This window comes from Schistosoma haematobium, chromosome 6 (assembly GCF_000699445.3).
Source record: "Schistosoma haematobium chromosome 6, whole genome shotgun sequence".
NCBI lineage: Eukaryota > Metazoa > Platyhelminthes > Trematoda > Strigeidida > Schistosomatidae > Schistosoma > Schistosoma haematobium.
The window spans coordinates 3,669,822-3,685,667 of NC_067201.1; the positions used below are offsets into that span (position 1 = coordinate 3,669,822).

The window sequence follows — 15,846 nt, forward strand, 5'->3', positions numbered from 1 at the left end:
GATGTTAATGAGTTCTGTACAGAAAAGCACAAATCTTACCACAGTTCAGTAACCACATCCATACTAATCTAAGGGGATTCTAGCCATAGTTACTTGTTTAACAGCTAGAAATCTTACTCAGCTAGTATAGTGTTTCAACTTATTCTTTGGATTCAGTTTAGGTTAGGATATATTATCTTCTGAACACATTAATGTGATAGCTGGTTATACTGTGAAGAAATAGATTAGTGGTTAAATCACTAATCGTTTAACGGTAGGTCGCATGTTCTAACCACATACTACCTAGCCCAATAGTATCATTTGTTCATTGACAGATAATCCTACGCAAATCCGTATCTAGTGAGTTACCTTGTTGATCATCTTCGAGACTGAATTGAGTATATGAATTGGTTGGCAAACTTGTTATTTGTAAAAGTGGATTTTGCGTTACAATATACAGATTTCAAATTTATTTAAACCTATATATCATTTGATATCTTACCTCTTACATATGAATATGGTGACTAGAATATCGGTGTAAAGAGCATATAGCCAATAATCTCATTTAGAAAGATACACTATGTCAAGAAATTAACATTTACCGTTACATTAGTTTCTGATAATAGTATTCAGATGATTGTAAAGCCCCCAAATGCCCTGGTACGGCCGAGAGTGGGGAGAGTCCGCTCTTCCTCTCGAGATGCTCTCACATGGCCACGCGTATATAGCCTCTGTCTGGGAAGTCCTACTCACTGCCTTCTCGTGGTGGGGGCGTTGTTTACGAAATTGAAGGAACGAAGAGCGAATGTCCGGCGCTTTTACCGGATTCCAAATCAATGGTGCACATGGGCTCCAGTATCCTGCGGGAACAAAAGGCGTATGAACCAATTGTTGGTCACCGACTTCCATGAGATTGCATCTACTTACGATGCTCCACTGCCTTGTGGATCAGACCTTCATGTCGAAGGCTCGGGGTGTGGCCCCCTAAGAAAACCACCTGCTTCGATTTGGGCACCCGGGTAGTATCACAGCCCCCACACATATCGAATGAGATTTTTGTGGTGCATATGTATTTGGTGCCTCCTTGTACCAATATCTATGTGTTAAAATAAAATAAAATAAAAAAACTCAATCCGAAATGACCTTGGGCAGTTTCGGTGTATAAACCAAATCTATGTAACAATTATTTATTCCCAGAAGGGCTTTTTTATGGATATTATAGTAATTTAATAGTTGAAACCATGATTCAATTGAAGCTAAATCACCACAGAAAACCGGGAAGCACTGAACGACCGTTTCGTCCTATTGTGGAACTCGTTAGTAGTGCACATCCACCATCCCACCCCACGAGGTTCGAACCCAGGCTCAATGGTCTAGAGGTTAAGCGTTCGCACGCGATACTGATAGGTCCTTGGTTTTGAATCTCGCGAGGCAGGATCGTGGATGCACACTGCTGAGGAGTCCCATACTAGGACATAACGATCGTCCAGTGCTTCCAGGCTTTCCATGGTGATCTAGCTTCAATTGACTCATGATCTCGCCTACTAAAATTACTTATTCAATAAAAAAGTAGTTTAATAATATTACTATTAATAATGATTGATTTATAAACGAAAATTAACTCAATCTAATAAGTCTTTTGTTATTTTAACTTCATTCTATTAAAGCCAACCTACATTATCAATGGTCTTGGTAACAATGAAAATATATGATAAATTTAACAGGTTATATCAAAATAGGTAGATACTATTCTTGAGAATTCAAATAATACTTCAGCCTACTTTCGAAACATCAATAAAAATGACAGACAACAATGTGCATACACATTTAGTCACCTTTATTTATTGTATATACATAGGTATGTTAGATTTACTTAAGTTGAATCATTCAAAGGTATTATTAGGTTGTATAAGTAATTTAGGCTAATACAAAAAGCACTCATTCAATGTATCAGTAAATGTTGTTAACTTTGATTGATCGTTTAGGTACATGGAATGAGGCGAAAACTTATTATCAATCAGTTCTCATGAATAAACTTATTCTAAACATACAACTTATGTAAATGTTTATAAATTCAACCGAATATTTTGAATAGACTAGTGTCGTTTAGTTGAATAGTTGGCTAATTATTTACAGGTAACATTATGAACATTGATGGCTTTTGCAAGTAAATTATTTCATATTGTATCACCGGAGTGTTGGGGTGATCCAGAAATCGCTTGCAAAAGACAAGCAAGCATCAAGAAACACTAAGAAGTGTTTCGTCCAATCAGCGTTCACTTGGAGTCTTGGCCAGAAATATCAAGGTAACGAAACGTCACATGTGGAAGCTCTGATTGGTTGGCTACTACAGTGCTACCTATGTTTGGTAGCATTCCAGAATATTCCAGCGACCCAAGGACATTTACATATATTATGAAAGCCCTATATTTTCTGTAATAAAATGAACCTCGGAGTAAAGTATTTCCCCTCATACTTGGGTCTTCTCTCTGGTGTTCAAGTCGCTGTGCAGTTCTAGCTTTCGGGGTACCAGAATAGCTTAGGAAACTAATATAGCGTTCAATCGATAAGACTTATCACGGAGTATGGTAAAAGTTGAGTTCTTAATAAAATTCATTCAGCTGCCAATACAAGTACCGTCTACTATTTAAAAGTTTCACGAAACAAATGAAACACGACTACAAAGTAATAAGAATGGTATATTTCGTTGGTATTTGTTGGAGTGATCCAGAAAATTGCTTGCAAAAGACAAACGAGCATCAGGAATCGCTAAGAGGCGTTTCGTCCAATCAGCGTTCAATTGAAGTTTTTGCCAAAAATATCAAGGAAGTGAAACTTCACATGTAGAGGTTCTGATTGGCTGCTTGCTACACTGCTTCTATGTTTAGTAGCATTCCAGAATCTACCAACCCAAGGACATTCAAAATATTATAAAAACCCTGTATTTTCTGAGTAAACTACTTGTCGCATACTTTGAGTCTTCTCTCTCGTGTTCAGGTCGTTGTGTAGTTCTGGGTTGGGGGTTACAGAATAGCTTAGGAGACGAACATAGCGTCCAAATACGCAAGACATCAGTATTATGGTAAAAATGATTCTCGTTGCTAGCTCAATTGATGATGTAGCTTCCTAGTTCAGAAATGAGGTTGAGTTGTGAATAATTCCAATCCCTAAGTTGTACCATTTAAACGATTTGCAAATTGTCTATTCGCTTCATAGAGTCAAGTATTGGTGGTTTGTTGAACAACCATCCAATGTTTACCCGGTACTTTTAATTTTTCCTGCTCTTGTCACTAGGCCATACCAATAAACGGTCTTAAGCTGCAATCTGGTTAATTTTATTGGTTATGTGCAAAACCATAACACTATAAATCTTGTTTTAAACATAGAACACTTAATACAAATCACAGTAATACATTTCCAAACAGATCCCTGGATATATATATAGAAATGACTAGGTATATAGTATTTTCGCAATTGATAAGTCCCATACTAGGATTAAATCGAGGTAGGAGTCTTCATCATAGGACGCTTACTACCGATCAACATGGGGAATCTCGTCGTAACTCAGGCAAGAAGCTATAGATAAACGAAGCGACCGCCTCAACAAAAACATTCAGGTCTTATTGGGCTACAGCTTTGTCCCTATCCAGAAAAATCCTGCTTTCTAGACCGCTGAAGACTTCACTGTGCCATCATTGGAGATGGTTGGAAATAAAATCACGGAATCTTCTATGATGATGCGCCTAATGCCTTGCCCACTGTGTACCACTGTCGGACGGAAGGCCTACAGATCTACATGGCTGTGCTTACCACTGGAATAAACGAACTACTTTCCTTAAGATAAGTCCTCGATCAGTTACTGTATTAGTAAATTATCAGTTATTCTCAGTAAAAACTATCTCTAAGGCGTGAAACGTTTTGGAAGAATCTGAAAACCACCTGGTTGCTGAGATAAATTTATTAGGAATAGGTAACATCTCACAGTTATTCAGTATTCTTCTCCATCACCCTCACCCTCAACACTATCAACCCCAACTTCTTCATAATCCTTCTCTAAAGCTGCAAGATCTTCACGAGCCTCACTAAACTCGCCTTCCTCCATCCCTTCACCGACATACCAATGGACAAATGCACGTTTTGCATACATCAAGTCAAATTTGTGATCTAAACGAGCCCAAGCTTCTGCGATCGCTGTTGTATTACTTAGCATACAAACAGCACGTTGTACCTTTGCTAAATCACCACCTGGAACCACTATAGGAGGTTGATAGTTGATCCCAACTTTAAAGCCAGTAGGGCACCAATCAACAAATTGAATTGTCCGTTTCGTCTTAATGGTGGCAATGGCTGCATTCACATCCTTTGGAACAACATCACCACGGTACAACATGCAGCAGGACATGTATTTACCATGACGAGGATCACATTTGACCATTTGATTTGCTGGCTCAAAGCAAGCATTAGTAATCTCAGCAACACTTAACTGTTCATGAAGTGCTTTTTCAGCTGAAATCACAGGTGAATATGTTGCCAATGGGAAGTGAATACGTGGATAAGGGACCAAATTCGTTTGAAACTCAGTGAGATCAACATTCAAAGCTCCATCAAAACGCAGAGAAGCTGTAATAGAACTCACTATTTGACCAATTAAGCGATTTAAGTTCGTGTAAGTTGGACGTCCAATGCCTAAATTACGACTGATCATAGGCTAAATATATAAAGTGTGCAACCTACCGACATATGTCATATATTGCTTCATTATCAACCATAAATGCACAATCCGAATGTTCCAAAGTTGTATGCGTTGTTAAGATAGAATTGTAAGGTTCAACAACAGCAGTTGCAATCTGTGGAGCAGGGTAAATAGAAAATTCAAGCTTTGATTTCTTTCCATATTCAACACTCAGTCGTTCCATCAACAAAGATGTGAAACCTGAACCGGTGCCTCCACCAAATGAATGAAATATCAGAAACCCTTGAAGACCGGTACACTGATCAGCAAGTTTACGAATCCTATCTAATACCAAATCAACAATCTCTTTCCCAATTGTGTAATGACCACGTGCATAATTGTTTGCAGCATCTTCTTTACCAATGATCAATTGCTCAGGATGAAAAAGTTGACGATAAGTACCAGTCCGAACCTCATCTACTACAGTGGGTTCTAAATCTACAAATATTGCTCTTGGAACATGTTTTCCTGAATCAGTTTCACTGAAGAATGTATTAAATGAATCATCTTCACCTCCAATAGTCTTATCACTCGGCATTTGCCCATCAGCTTGAATTCCATGTTCCAGACAATATAATTCCCAACAAGCATTGCCCATCTGAACTCCAGCTTGACCAACATGTACGCTAATACATTCCCTCTAGAAAACATATATTAATTAGTGGGTTCAAATGAAAATATACCATTTTGAAGTGAGTTGCACCGGCAAAAAAGCGGCAACGAACGAAAGTCCTGTACGTTTTGGATTAAGTTGACTCAATTGTTCTGTTTTTTTTTTATAGATCAGATTGAGAAATCCTATTGGTTAAATAATTAAAAAAATGTTAATCTCTGATTGGATAATAATTTTTGGAACCGTGACACTTGGTCAACTGAAATACTGGTTTGATTCTGATTGGTTATTAATTTAATTCATTTATGGAGGTGTTATAACTGATATGCGTTTTTAAGATGACCAATGTAATTTGTATCTGTTATCTTTTTCCGTGTTGTTGTGTTACGTAATAAAACTATCGATTTTAATTAGAAACATTCAGAAGAACGATGAAAACTCCACGACTAAACCATTCAGCTCAGAGAATAAAAGGTTTGAATAATTTTTTCTGGTTACCGTTTCTCTAGCGAGTTAGTTTTCTACGGGATGGGATCGCTAACCCCATGCCCAACCCTCCTCCTTTATCGGGGCTTGGGACGAGCAGTAGCCCCCGGAGGGACTCCAGGCGGAGTTTCAGAGAACAAAACCCTATCCAAAAACACTCTAGTTATTAACGATTATCAAAATAAATGATCAATTAGTCAATAAGTAGCACTGATACATTGTTTAGAATCTTTTAAAACAATAATATATACAACGTAAGTTAAACTCCTACTCGTAGCAACTACGTAACAGTTTATATATTGGTAGTTGTTGATGGGGATGTCAGATCCCCAGAACTCACCTGATAATTCTATTTTAAAATTTTGAATTTCCTGTTTTCGTACCAAAAACACCCATTTTCACCATCAATTCGTATTTCCTACTTGGGAGGACCTTAATTGCTATTATTACGTTATCTCTTTTGTTATGAAATTTTGTACCGTTTCCCAGTGACATTTTTATGCTGTATATATACGCTTGCGTTGTGCTTATTGTTGTTGTTCGTGCTTCTGACTGTTTATGGAATATAATCCCCTCTTCTAAACTTAGATTTTTCTGTCTAGTTAGCGGGACTGAGAAGTGTCGGCATAATTAGCTTACTGGTTATTGTGTTACAGAGTCTTCGTTCCGTTCTCAGATTAGGTGGACTCGTAATCTCTTCAAACATAGCAGTTAGAATAAACCACATGTTATTGAGATATTTACCTGTTCAACGGTGTGACAACATAAAGAATATCGAAAGCCAAGAATTTGTTTCTCGGAGGCGATCGAAATTATGTAAACTCCCAACCCATGTGTTATATCTTAGTGAAGATTAAATTACGGGTAACTTATGAGAACTAATAATTGGATTAATTTTACCTATATATTCTTATGATATAACTATTCAGTAACTAGATTAGGTATATCTAAATTCATCTTATTATAAGCTTCATTTTGACCTATAGATTATTATTATACGATTTACAGTTCTTAAATTATACTCAGTTTATTAATGACGGTCTCCAACGATCACAACCACTTTTCGGCTTGAACTTGTACAAATGTCATTTCCAATTTTATGATGCGATATGGTCCGTTTGGCTTATATATATAAACAAGGCATTTTTGAAATAAATGATTTGTACGGTGGAAGCTAGTATAGGCGTTCTGGACTCAACTGGATGGGCTAGGCGAACAAAGGACCAATAAGAAGGCTAGGCTGCTCATATTGGTCGAACGTCATTGATTTGGCACAGTACTAAGATTGAATAAGTCGTATTTCGATTGGCCGATAAATCACGTGGTAACTAGCCGGTCTTAACATCATATAAAGTTAATAAACTATAACCTTACAAATTATAATATATTTGGAAAATAGGTATGCGCAATATAAGCTAACAGTAGTCTCATAGTTTTTGATTGAGATCGTGAACTGCTTGGTGTTAGACCACCGTTGGAAAACTGGAAGCACTGGACGGCCGTTTCGTCCTATTTCAGGACTCCCCAGAAGTGCGCATCCACGATCCCGCTTCCTGGATTCGAATCCAGGGCTCCCAGTCTCTCGTGCTAACGCTTAACCTACTGGACCACTCAGCCGGTATCCAGTGGTGTGAGTGTCTGACATCAACCAATCCACGTGATTGCGCGACCATTTTCCATTGCACTGAGATAGATACCTGTCTCTATCCGACACGGGTTAGCTCCACTGGTCACCGCTTCTCACTAGAACTCAGAGAATTCCCTCGGGAAGCTAGTCACTAGTGAGCACATGCGTACTGAAGGCCCTGGTTTCGAATCTCGAGAGGCGGGATTGTGGATGCGCACTACTGAGGAGTCCTATAATAGGACGAAACGGCCTTCCAGTGCTTCCAGGTTTCCAACGGTGGTCTAACATCAATCAGTTCATGATCTCAATCAAAAAGTTAATAATCTCAACCCCTATACTGATAATGGTCTCATAGGTTGAATCAGTATAATCATTTATCTTCTTTAGCTATAAAAATAAAATCAGTGACTTTGGAGATTTACTTCGTTTTTTAATTATATAATTAGCATTTCAAACAAGCTCAAGTATCTTTAAATCAGATATACTTTCAACAGATTAGAAAATACGACGCGTTGTTAAGCAGAGTTTGTTTGTATTTCTGATACAAATACAGGTCACACTCAGATGTATTAAATCTTTGAACATTTATCTGGCGAACGTATATTTTTCTATTTGTCTTTAGACTGATTATCAAAATATACTTCATTCGGAATCGGAATCAAATGTCCATACAAACATACCTTCCCGTATATCTTTACCTTGAATTGTGAAGTAAACGGTTATTTGTAAGTACTTGGAACAAGTCTTTACAGTTACGTTTTATCTTAACTGAAACATTGTAGGTTTGTCCCTAGTTTTTTTTCATTCTAACATGGTCTGCCAGTTTTTTTTTAGAAGAAACAGTAAATCGCCCGTAGAACCCGACTTTTGTTTTGCTCGGATGACACTCATTATTTGCGTAAGTAGGGACTATAAATCAGCAACTGTATTTATCTTTATTCTTGCTTGCCTCGGCTGTTCTGTCTGGCTGAACACCGAGTAATCAGCTATATGCTGGGGTTTAATTGTTAACTCTGAACTTGATAATAAGACGACTGGCCAACATGGGACATGGGACACCATATAATATATCAGCAATCCATTGAGACAAAATAAATTAACTGGTCAGAAAGCTTTATTCTCCAACAGCAACACTGATATGGTAACCGATTCAAAATAACGCTTATGTAATCGACTGACTGAAAATTATAGAGTAATATAAATAACAAAATGATGAGTAAAATTCACACTCCGAATAACATCGCTCCAATCTTTTATTCAACCACGTTATAAGTATGAGGACTGAGTGAGTTCAATAAGATCAAAATAACAATGGAATAAAACCATTCCGATCAATACATCACACCTTTTAAACTCACTGTTACACCTAGACCTGAAATAACATGCAGATTTGGTAGTGCATTACCAAATACTCAACTGATTAGCCTTATTAGACTTTGTAATGAATAAATGAGTTCCTGCTGAATACCGCTGCAGGATTCGTTTTTGTATGCTCATATGCAAATATGGAAAAAAAACCTGTGTCTGTTTCTAATTATGACTAGCCCTTTGCATTCTTGTACTATGTACTGTGTGTCTTATTGTTGTCCGTATTTTGTATACGCATTCCCAATTCTAAGATTAAATTTAGTTATTACTACTATATTGTTTATAGTTTCTAAATCCAAACTGTTTGCTTGATGTTGTTGAGTCTTGTAATAACCGTTTTATATTTGGTTTGCTTTACATTGTTTTTATGACGCCCGCCATATTGGGCTACCATACTTTAGTTGCTATTTTACAAACTGATTACCCTATTTCATACGGTCGATTTTCAAGCACGTCTCATGTTTGTTTTGGGTATGGTTGCTATTTTTCACCGGTAATTGTATTTTTCATTCAATCATCGCTTTCTAGATAAGTGTGTTGTGGCCCTTAATCTGACTTCAGTTGGATTGTTATTGAAATGTACATATCGTCTATCCTCGTATATAATTATCGACTTAACTCGCGTTACTGAATAACGGAATTAAATAAACCAAATACGAGAATGGATTTTGAATATGTATATTTCATACATTCGGTGACTTGAACATGGAATCAGGGAGACGAAACAAAGAGGGAAGCGCAAAGCAGATTGAAGAATGCAAGTGAGCCAACTCGATCCAATCAAGCGTTAATCAATATTTATAGCCAGATAAAAATAAGCCACAGACATGTGATGATTAGGATAATCAATGCATACACATAAGCTCATGTAAGAACAGTCAGAATAAATAAGCCAATAAGTGACAAGATCAAAATGTGATTTAAGAAGAATTAATAGATTGACTTGTCCTTAAGGTAGAATAAACCATGTGGGTTTGACAATAGCATATGATGCTACACTAACCCCCACAACTGCTCATATTTGAAGCAAAATGAATCGATTACCCCTTTTCTTTGGGTATGATATTGTTCCTTGACTGTTAAGACTATTTTTTTTCTACTGTGATAATTAGGTTTTATCTACGGTCGGTACCAACTAGAAAAAGTACCATTCGGGTGCGATTATCTTTATTTGTACTTATATTCTTTCTTATGGTACCTCTCACGGGTATTTTCTGCACCATTCAGAACGCTTGCTACGTTGTGATGTGGAAGTTATTGAAAGATCAGCATCTTTGAAATAATTGGAATCAGGAGAGCGTGTCTGGAATTTTATCATAGGAACAGACACACAGAAACAGTCCAACCTGTTTTTTTATTTGACAAAGGGTTTGACGTCGATTGCTTCATCACATAGTTCGTAAGGTGGCTTCTGTAGCCAAACCCAGTATCTTGAGAGTTTGAACCCTTATCACTCGTAGAAAATCCGTAGGCAATATTAAACTTTAGAAATGCTGATAATAATAACGAGATGAATTGTCGAGACGCTCAAGTGTTATAAGAGATATTTTTCGAAATCATACAAGTAGTCTATATGTATATATAGTTACACAAACTATTTAACTTTACACTCGCTTGATTACTACCATTATTGCACAAATTACTTGACCATGAAGAAATTATAAGCTGATATTCCTTGTTTAGACATGTTACATTCTGAGATTGCTGCCGTTTTTTCTTATCACAAAGTACATAATGTGTGTGTTAAGGGAGCTGAGGTTTTAAAACTACTGATCATGTTTAGTTTTGCTAACATTCCATCTTCTGGTACCAGAACCTTCATACTCTGGCTCGTTTATAGTTGTATCGTGTTTGGGACTTGCGTTTTGTAGTTGGATTTCAGAGTCACTGAGAACATCTAACGAAAGTATGCAGGACATTTACTCTCATTGTTTTTATTTTGACAGTTGTTATTGTCATCTTGGTAATACTGTTTCAGTGAACGAACCTGATGTAATTGTCAGATAGACGGATTTCCTTATCATCATTTATTCACCAGTTTAGGTTTGGCAATCGAGGATAGTTAGTAACAGTGTATTTCATTTAGTATAATAACATAGATACTCGAACCGTGACAGTGTACATGTGAAAATTTGTAAATGCTTGAAAACACGTGTGCTTACTGACCGCACATGACTTTTTTAATTAATGCTAATTTTTGTTGTTTTACTCTTTAGAATCTTACATTATCTTTTATGAGGACTTCTATAGCTGGTAGCTCAGTAGTTGTCTTATTCCTCACCTCATTACTTACTCTACTCATCGTGTGTTTATAGCTGGTATAAGTACAGCAATATATCTGAACGCACTGTACAAACTCTCAACAAAGTTAATGAAACATTTTAAAATAAACCAAGTGATAAGTGAAAGAGAAAAGGGTAGGTGAAAATATTACTTCGACTATTAACAAACTGTTTAACGGATTGAATCTAGAGACAGGTCAAAACTAAATCAAGTGAATATCAAATAACTACTGTATATAAGTTAATCTTAAAATATCTATCCAGGTATTAAGACTAACAGGTTGGCGAATAACTCCTTTTCAACAAGCGCTTTTTCAATGCAGTTAAATCATACATACATGAACTTTGTTGGGATGATGATGTAATGGGTTCTAATAACAACGTGAATATACTAGATATAGGATTGTGATCGCTACTTATGAACTTATTTAAAACACGTGAATATTAGATTTATTCTGTCACAGTTGACTCATCATGATGTAATTGCTCAATATTTATGATGTTATGTCGAATTACAATCCATGTCTACCCTGACGGTCCCTAATATGGTAGGCAGGGAGTGTCCAATCCAAGGTACCCCTAAAGAACAAATGGAATCTTACCGACAAAATCATACATTTAATTAAAAGATGAAACATATTTTGTGATTTTATTCCTACTCATTCTTATCGAAAGAATGGAAGCGTCGTATTGAACTTGATGTAAGAGAGTGAAGTTGCACTGATTGTTAAAAATAGGAAGTTTGGATGAGGACCACCAGAAATAGAGCTAAAGACGCAGGGGACTGAAAGTTAGCTGGAACATCAGGGAATTTCGGTAAGCATGGCGTACGACTGAGATAACTTCCAAGTTGACAGTTTTTGGAAGTGTGAGTCGCATATTGGTGATGTTTAGCAAGAACAGGGTGGAGATAGCCAGAAAGTACAGTGAGCTTACGCTGTTGGAGCAAGAGTCGATGTTTATGTGCCTAAGTTGGACCCCATAGCAGACTGTTTCAGAGCTAAACTATGGAAGCGATTTCCGATCATTGTAAAACAAGGTCAAGATACTATCTAAACTTTCAACCAGGTAGTCGTCAATATATATCGAGAACATTAAATATGTCATCGAAAGGCACAAGTAAAGACTCGTATATATATGGCCATGAATATCTGGTTCTATATTTGAATCAAACCGACTTTAGAGAAGACGAAAATAGCTTTCAGTGTGTCTCAAAAATTACTTTCTGTGTTCAGCCGACGATAATCGCTAAATGGACACCAAAAATTGCTATTCCTTTTAAATCCATGTCCTGTACATTGACTGGATTATTTCTAAATATATCATGTGATTAAATTCAGCTTTAGCCAATTTTAGCACTTTGGAAGATAGTCGGAGTGCTTTCAAAAATACAGATGTTTCTGTGGTTGCAATGTGATTCGAAGCATTGTGACCATTTATTTCGGAGACATATTTAATTCCGCAACCTTATTCACTTATATACTTTACTTACTTATGCCTGTTACTCTCAATGACTCATAGGCTTCCGACCAGCATCCTCCAACCTACTCTGTCCTGGGCCTTCATTTCTAGTTCTATCCAACTGTTGTTTATTCTTCTCATGAATGTCTCCATTTCCCGGCGTAATGTGTTCCTTGGTCCTCCTCTTTTCTTTTGGCCTTGAGGATTCCAAGTGAGGACTTAAATTGTGACGCAGTTGAGTGCTTCCCACAATGTGTGTCACATCCATCTCTAGCACTTCTTCCTGATCTCTTCCTCCACTGGAATTTGGCTTGTTATCTTCCACAGTAGTTTGTTGCTGATAGTGTCTGACCAACGGATCCGAATTATTTTGCGTAGACAACTGTTAATAAACACCTACATCTTCTGGATGATTGCTGTCGTACTTCTCCAGGTTTCCGCCCTATACAGTACAACTGTGTTGACATTTATATTGAAAATTCTAAATTTGGTGTTGATTGACAGATGTTCTGAGTTCCAAATGTTCTTTATTTGTAGATATGCTGCTCTTGCTTTACCGATCCGTGCCTCCATATCTGCATCAGATCCACCATGTTCATCAATGATGCTGCCCAGATATGTAAAGGCTTTTACATCTTTCAAATCTCCTCCGTCAGTTGTGATTGAACTGGTGCATGCAGTGTTGTATCAAAGAATCTTGCTTTTCCTTTTGTTTGTGTTGAGACCTACTACTGCTGAGACTGCTGCTACACTGGTCGTCCCCCTAAATTTGTTGTTGCGTGTTCGACAGAAGAGCCAGATCATTGGCAAAGTCTAGATCGTCCAGCTGCATCCAAGCTGTCCACTCTAGCTCGTGCTTCCCACAGACGTTGACGTCTTCATAATCCAGTCAATCACCGGAAGAAAGAGAAAGTATGAGAGTAAACAACGTTGCCTGACACTGGCCTTTACTTCGAACGAGTCTGTCAGTTGTCCTCCATGAGCGATTTTGCAGTTTAATCCATCATCCGAATTCCGTGTGACATTGACTATCTACTCTGTATCGTTCCAATTTTAGTATATGTACCACCGAAGCGAGTACGGTGTTGCTGAATGATTGACTGACTGACTGACTATCTTCTCAGGTACGCCTTCATAGTTTTGTTCTTTTCATACTATCAAATGCTTTATCGTAGTCACTGAAGTTGATATAGAGTGGTGAATTCTATTCAATTGATTGTTCCACAATGATCTGTAGTGTTACGATTTGGTCGGTGCACGATCGATACTGTTGATCTCAAAGTCCGGAGTCTACGGGATCCTTTATTCTGTCTAGCAACACTCCGTTGAAGACTTTTCCTGGTAATGAGAGAATAGTGATATCCCTGTAGTTCTCACACTTGCTGAGATCGCCTTTCTTTGGTATCTTGATCAGGTGTCTGTTGGTACTTGTTCTTCATCCGGAATCTTGCTGAAGAGAATGTTGAGTATTTTTGCAGTTACCGTTAAGTCTACTTTCAGTGTCTCTGTTGAGATGTTTTCTGCTCTCTCAGCTTTGCCGCTCTTGATTTGTCTGATGGCCATGTTGATCTCTTCAATTGTTGGTGGGCCAACATTGATTGGGAGGTCAGTGGGTGCTACTCCGATGTTGGGTTTGAAATATTGTCCGGCTTGTTGTTTATTGGTTCTTGAGTTTCAATTTCATCTTAGCGACTAGCAAGTGAAGATCTGATGCTGTATCGAATCCTCTCTTGGTGTAGGAAGCTATTTCCTACAGGTGTAAATCTTAGCTACTCTCTTGACTATTGAGCAGTAAGCTATTTGGTCTGATAGACTGTATCTGTTTATAAAACGTAAATTAACACCGTCAGTATTCAAGATAAACATTACGGCCTGTTAAACAAAGTAAAGGAGAGACATAGATAACATACTGAACAGTTATTAGAGGACAGGAAAAATGGGTCAACAAGGCCAATATTGTTTTATGATGAACATAGAATTGTGATTGGTGAATTAACAAGACATAGTCATACAAGGTCAAAGGAAGTTATTGTTGTAGTTGGCGTTACACTTTAGCATTGGTGGATTTGTTTATCGATCACACTTAACACTTAGTTTCCACGCCCTCCTTATTTCATCTGAACCTTTTACTGATCCAGATATGGTCGATTTGGTTCTGTATAGTGTGATCTGGTGAAATTCACGTGGCCTTGTGCATGCGTTAATGTGGAAATATGGTGCCGCCTATGACCAGTTTATTGAAGACACATAGATTTGCAGATCTATCACCGTTTTCGTTCTTTTCTTTCAATCCTTGCCGTCTCATGATGTCCTTATAGCCGGTGTTGTCCATCCCAACCTTAGCATTTAGGTCTCCCATCGGAATGGTTAAGTCCTTTTTTGGACATTTCTCAACGATTGACTGAAGCCTATCGTACGATTGATCCTTAACGTCTTCATGGTATTTGTTGGTAGGCGCATAGTATTGGATGATATACATTGTGATGCCTTCTTTTTGTTTTGAAGAAGGCTTTGATGAACCTGAATTTATGAGATTCCCATCCTGTAAGTGCTTTTTGTGCTTGTCTGGACAGCATCAACGCGAATCCTCTCAACTCTCAGAGCAGAGTTTAAATGGTTTCAGTCTTCAGTGATAAAGGATAGGGGGTCTATTGACCTATATTAATTTGTAGTGGCTTTGGGCCCTAATGAGAGACACTGTGAGGAATAGACATTCAACATTTAACACGGAGACAAACCCAACGATGAAGAGGGCGGGAAGAACGAATTGAATTAATTAGAGTTGATCGTGTGGCATGGCTCGGCCATGCAGGCGTGGTCCCTGCTGAATGTTACCTTACATCTTTTATTCATATTAATCATATTGTTCTATCTCTAGCCTAATTTTATGCTCTACCATGTATTGGTAATTGTTACGATTTAGTGAGTTGGTGTAGACGGTAATATGTCTTCCGCGTAAGATCTTATAGATTAGGCAGTTATATCATGACAAATCTACAATTTTAGGATCAGGTCTATTATTAGAGCAGTACTAATATCATAGTAGACCATAATTCTACAAGTCCTTGCAGTTTGTAACACTATGTAGGTCCAATCTCGTTTTGAATATGTCAACAGAAGGTGCTGGTATTATGTGTTCTGGTGGGTAATTTCAGTGATTCACTACTCGGTGCGAAAAACGAAACTCCAAACGTAGAAGATTTGATCTCGGTTTTTGAACTTTCTTCAAATGTCCTCTCAAATGATCAGTCCTAGACAGAAAGAAAAGATAAGACATATTAATGCCAAGGTCATCCTT

The 15,846-nt window shown here is 37.6% G+C and overlaps 1 protein-coding gene across 2 annotated transcripts; it reads right to left on the reverse strand.

Moving 5' to 3' along the window:
* Positions 1-3,922: 3,922 nt before the first annotated feature.
* On the reverse strand, positions 3,923-5,467 carry TUBA3D_3 (Tubulin alpha-3C/D chain). 2 transcript variants are annotated; one of them, XM_012941153.3, is made up of 3 exons: positions 5,395-5,467; positions 4,714-5,351; positions 3,925-4,676 (listed from the first exon to the last, which is right to left on the reverse strand). In XM_012941153.3, exons 1-3 carry the CDS (start codon positions 5,395-5,397, stop codon positions 3,968-3,970), a joined length of 1,350 nt encoding a protein of 449 aa, XP_012796607.2. In that variant the 5' UTR covers positions 5,398-5,467; the 3' UTR covers positions 3,925-3,967. The 2 variants fall into 2 exon arrangements, with proteins under 2 accessions (XP_051065295.1, XP_012796607.2); XM_051216703.1 differs by having other exon boundaries at positions 3,923-5,467.
* Positions 5,468-15,846: the final 10,379 nt, after the last annotated feature.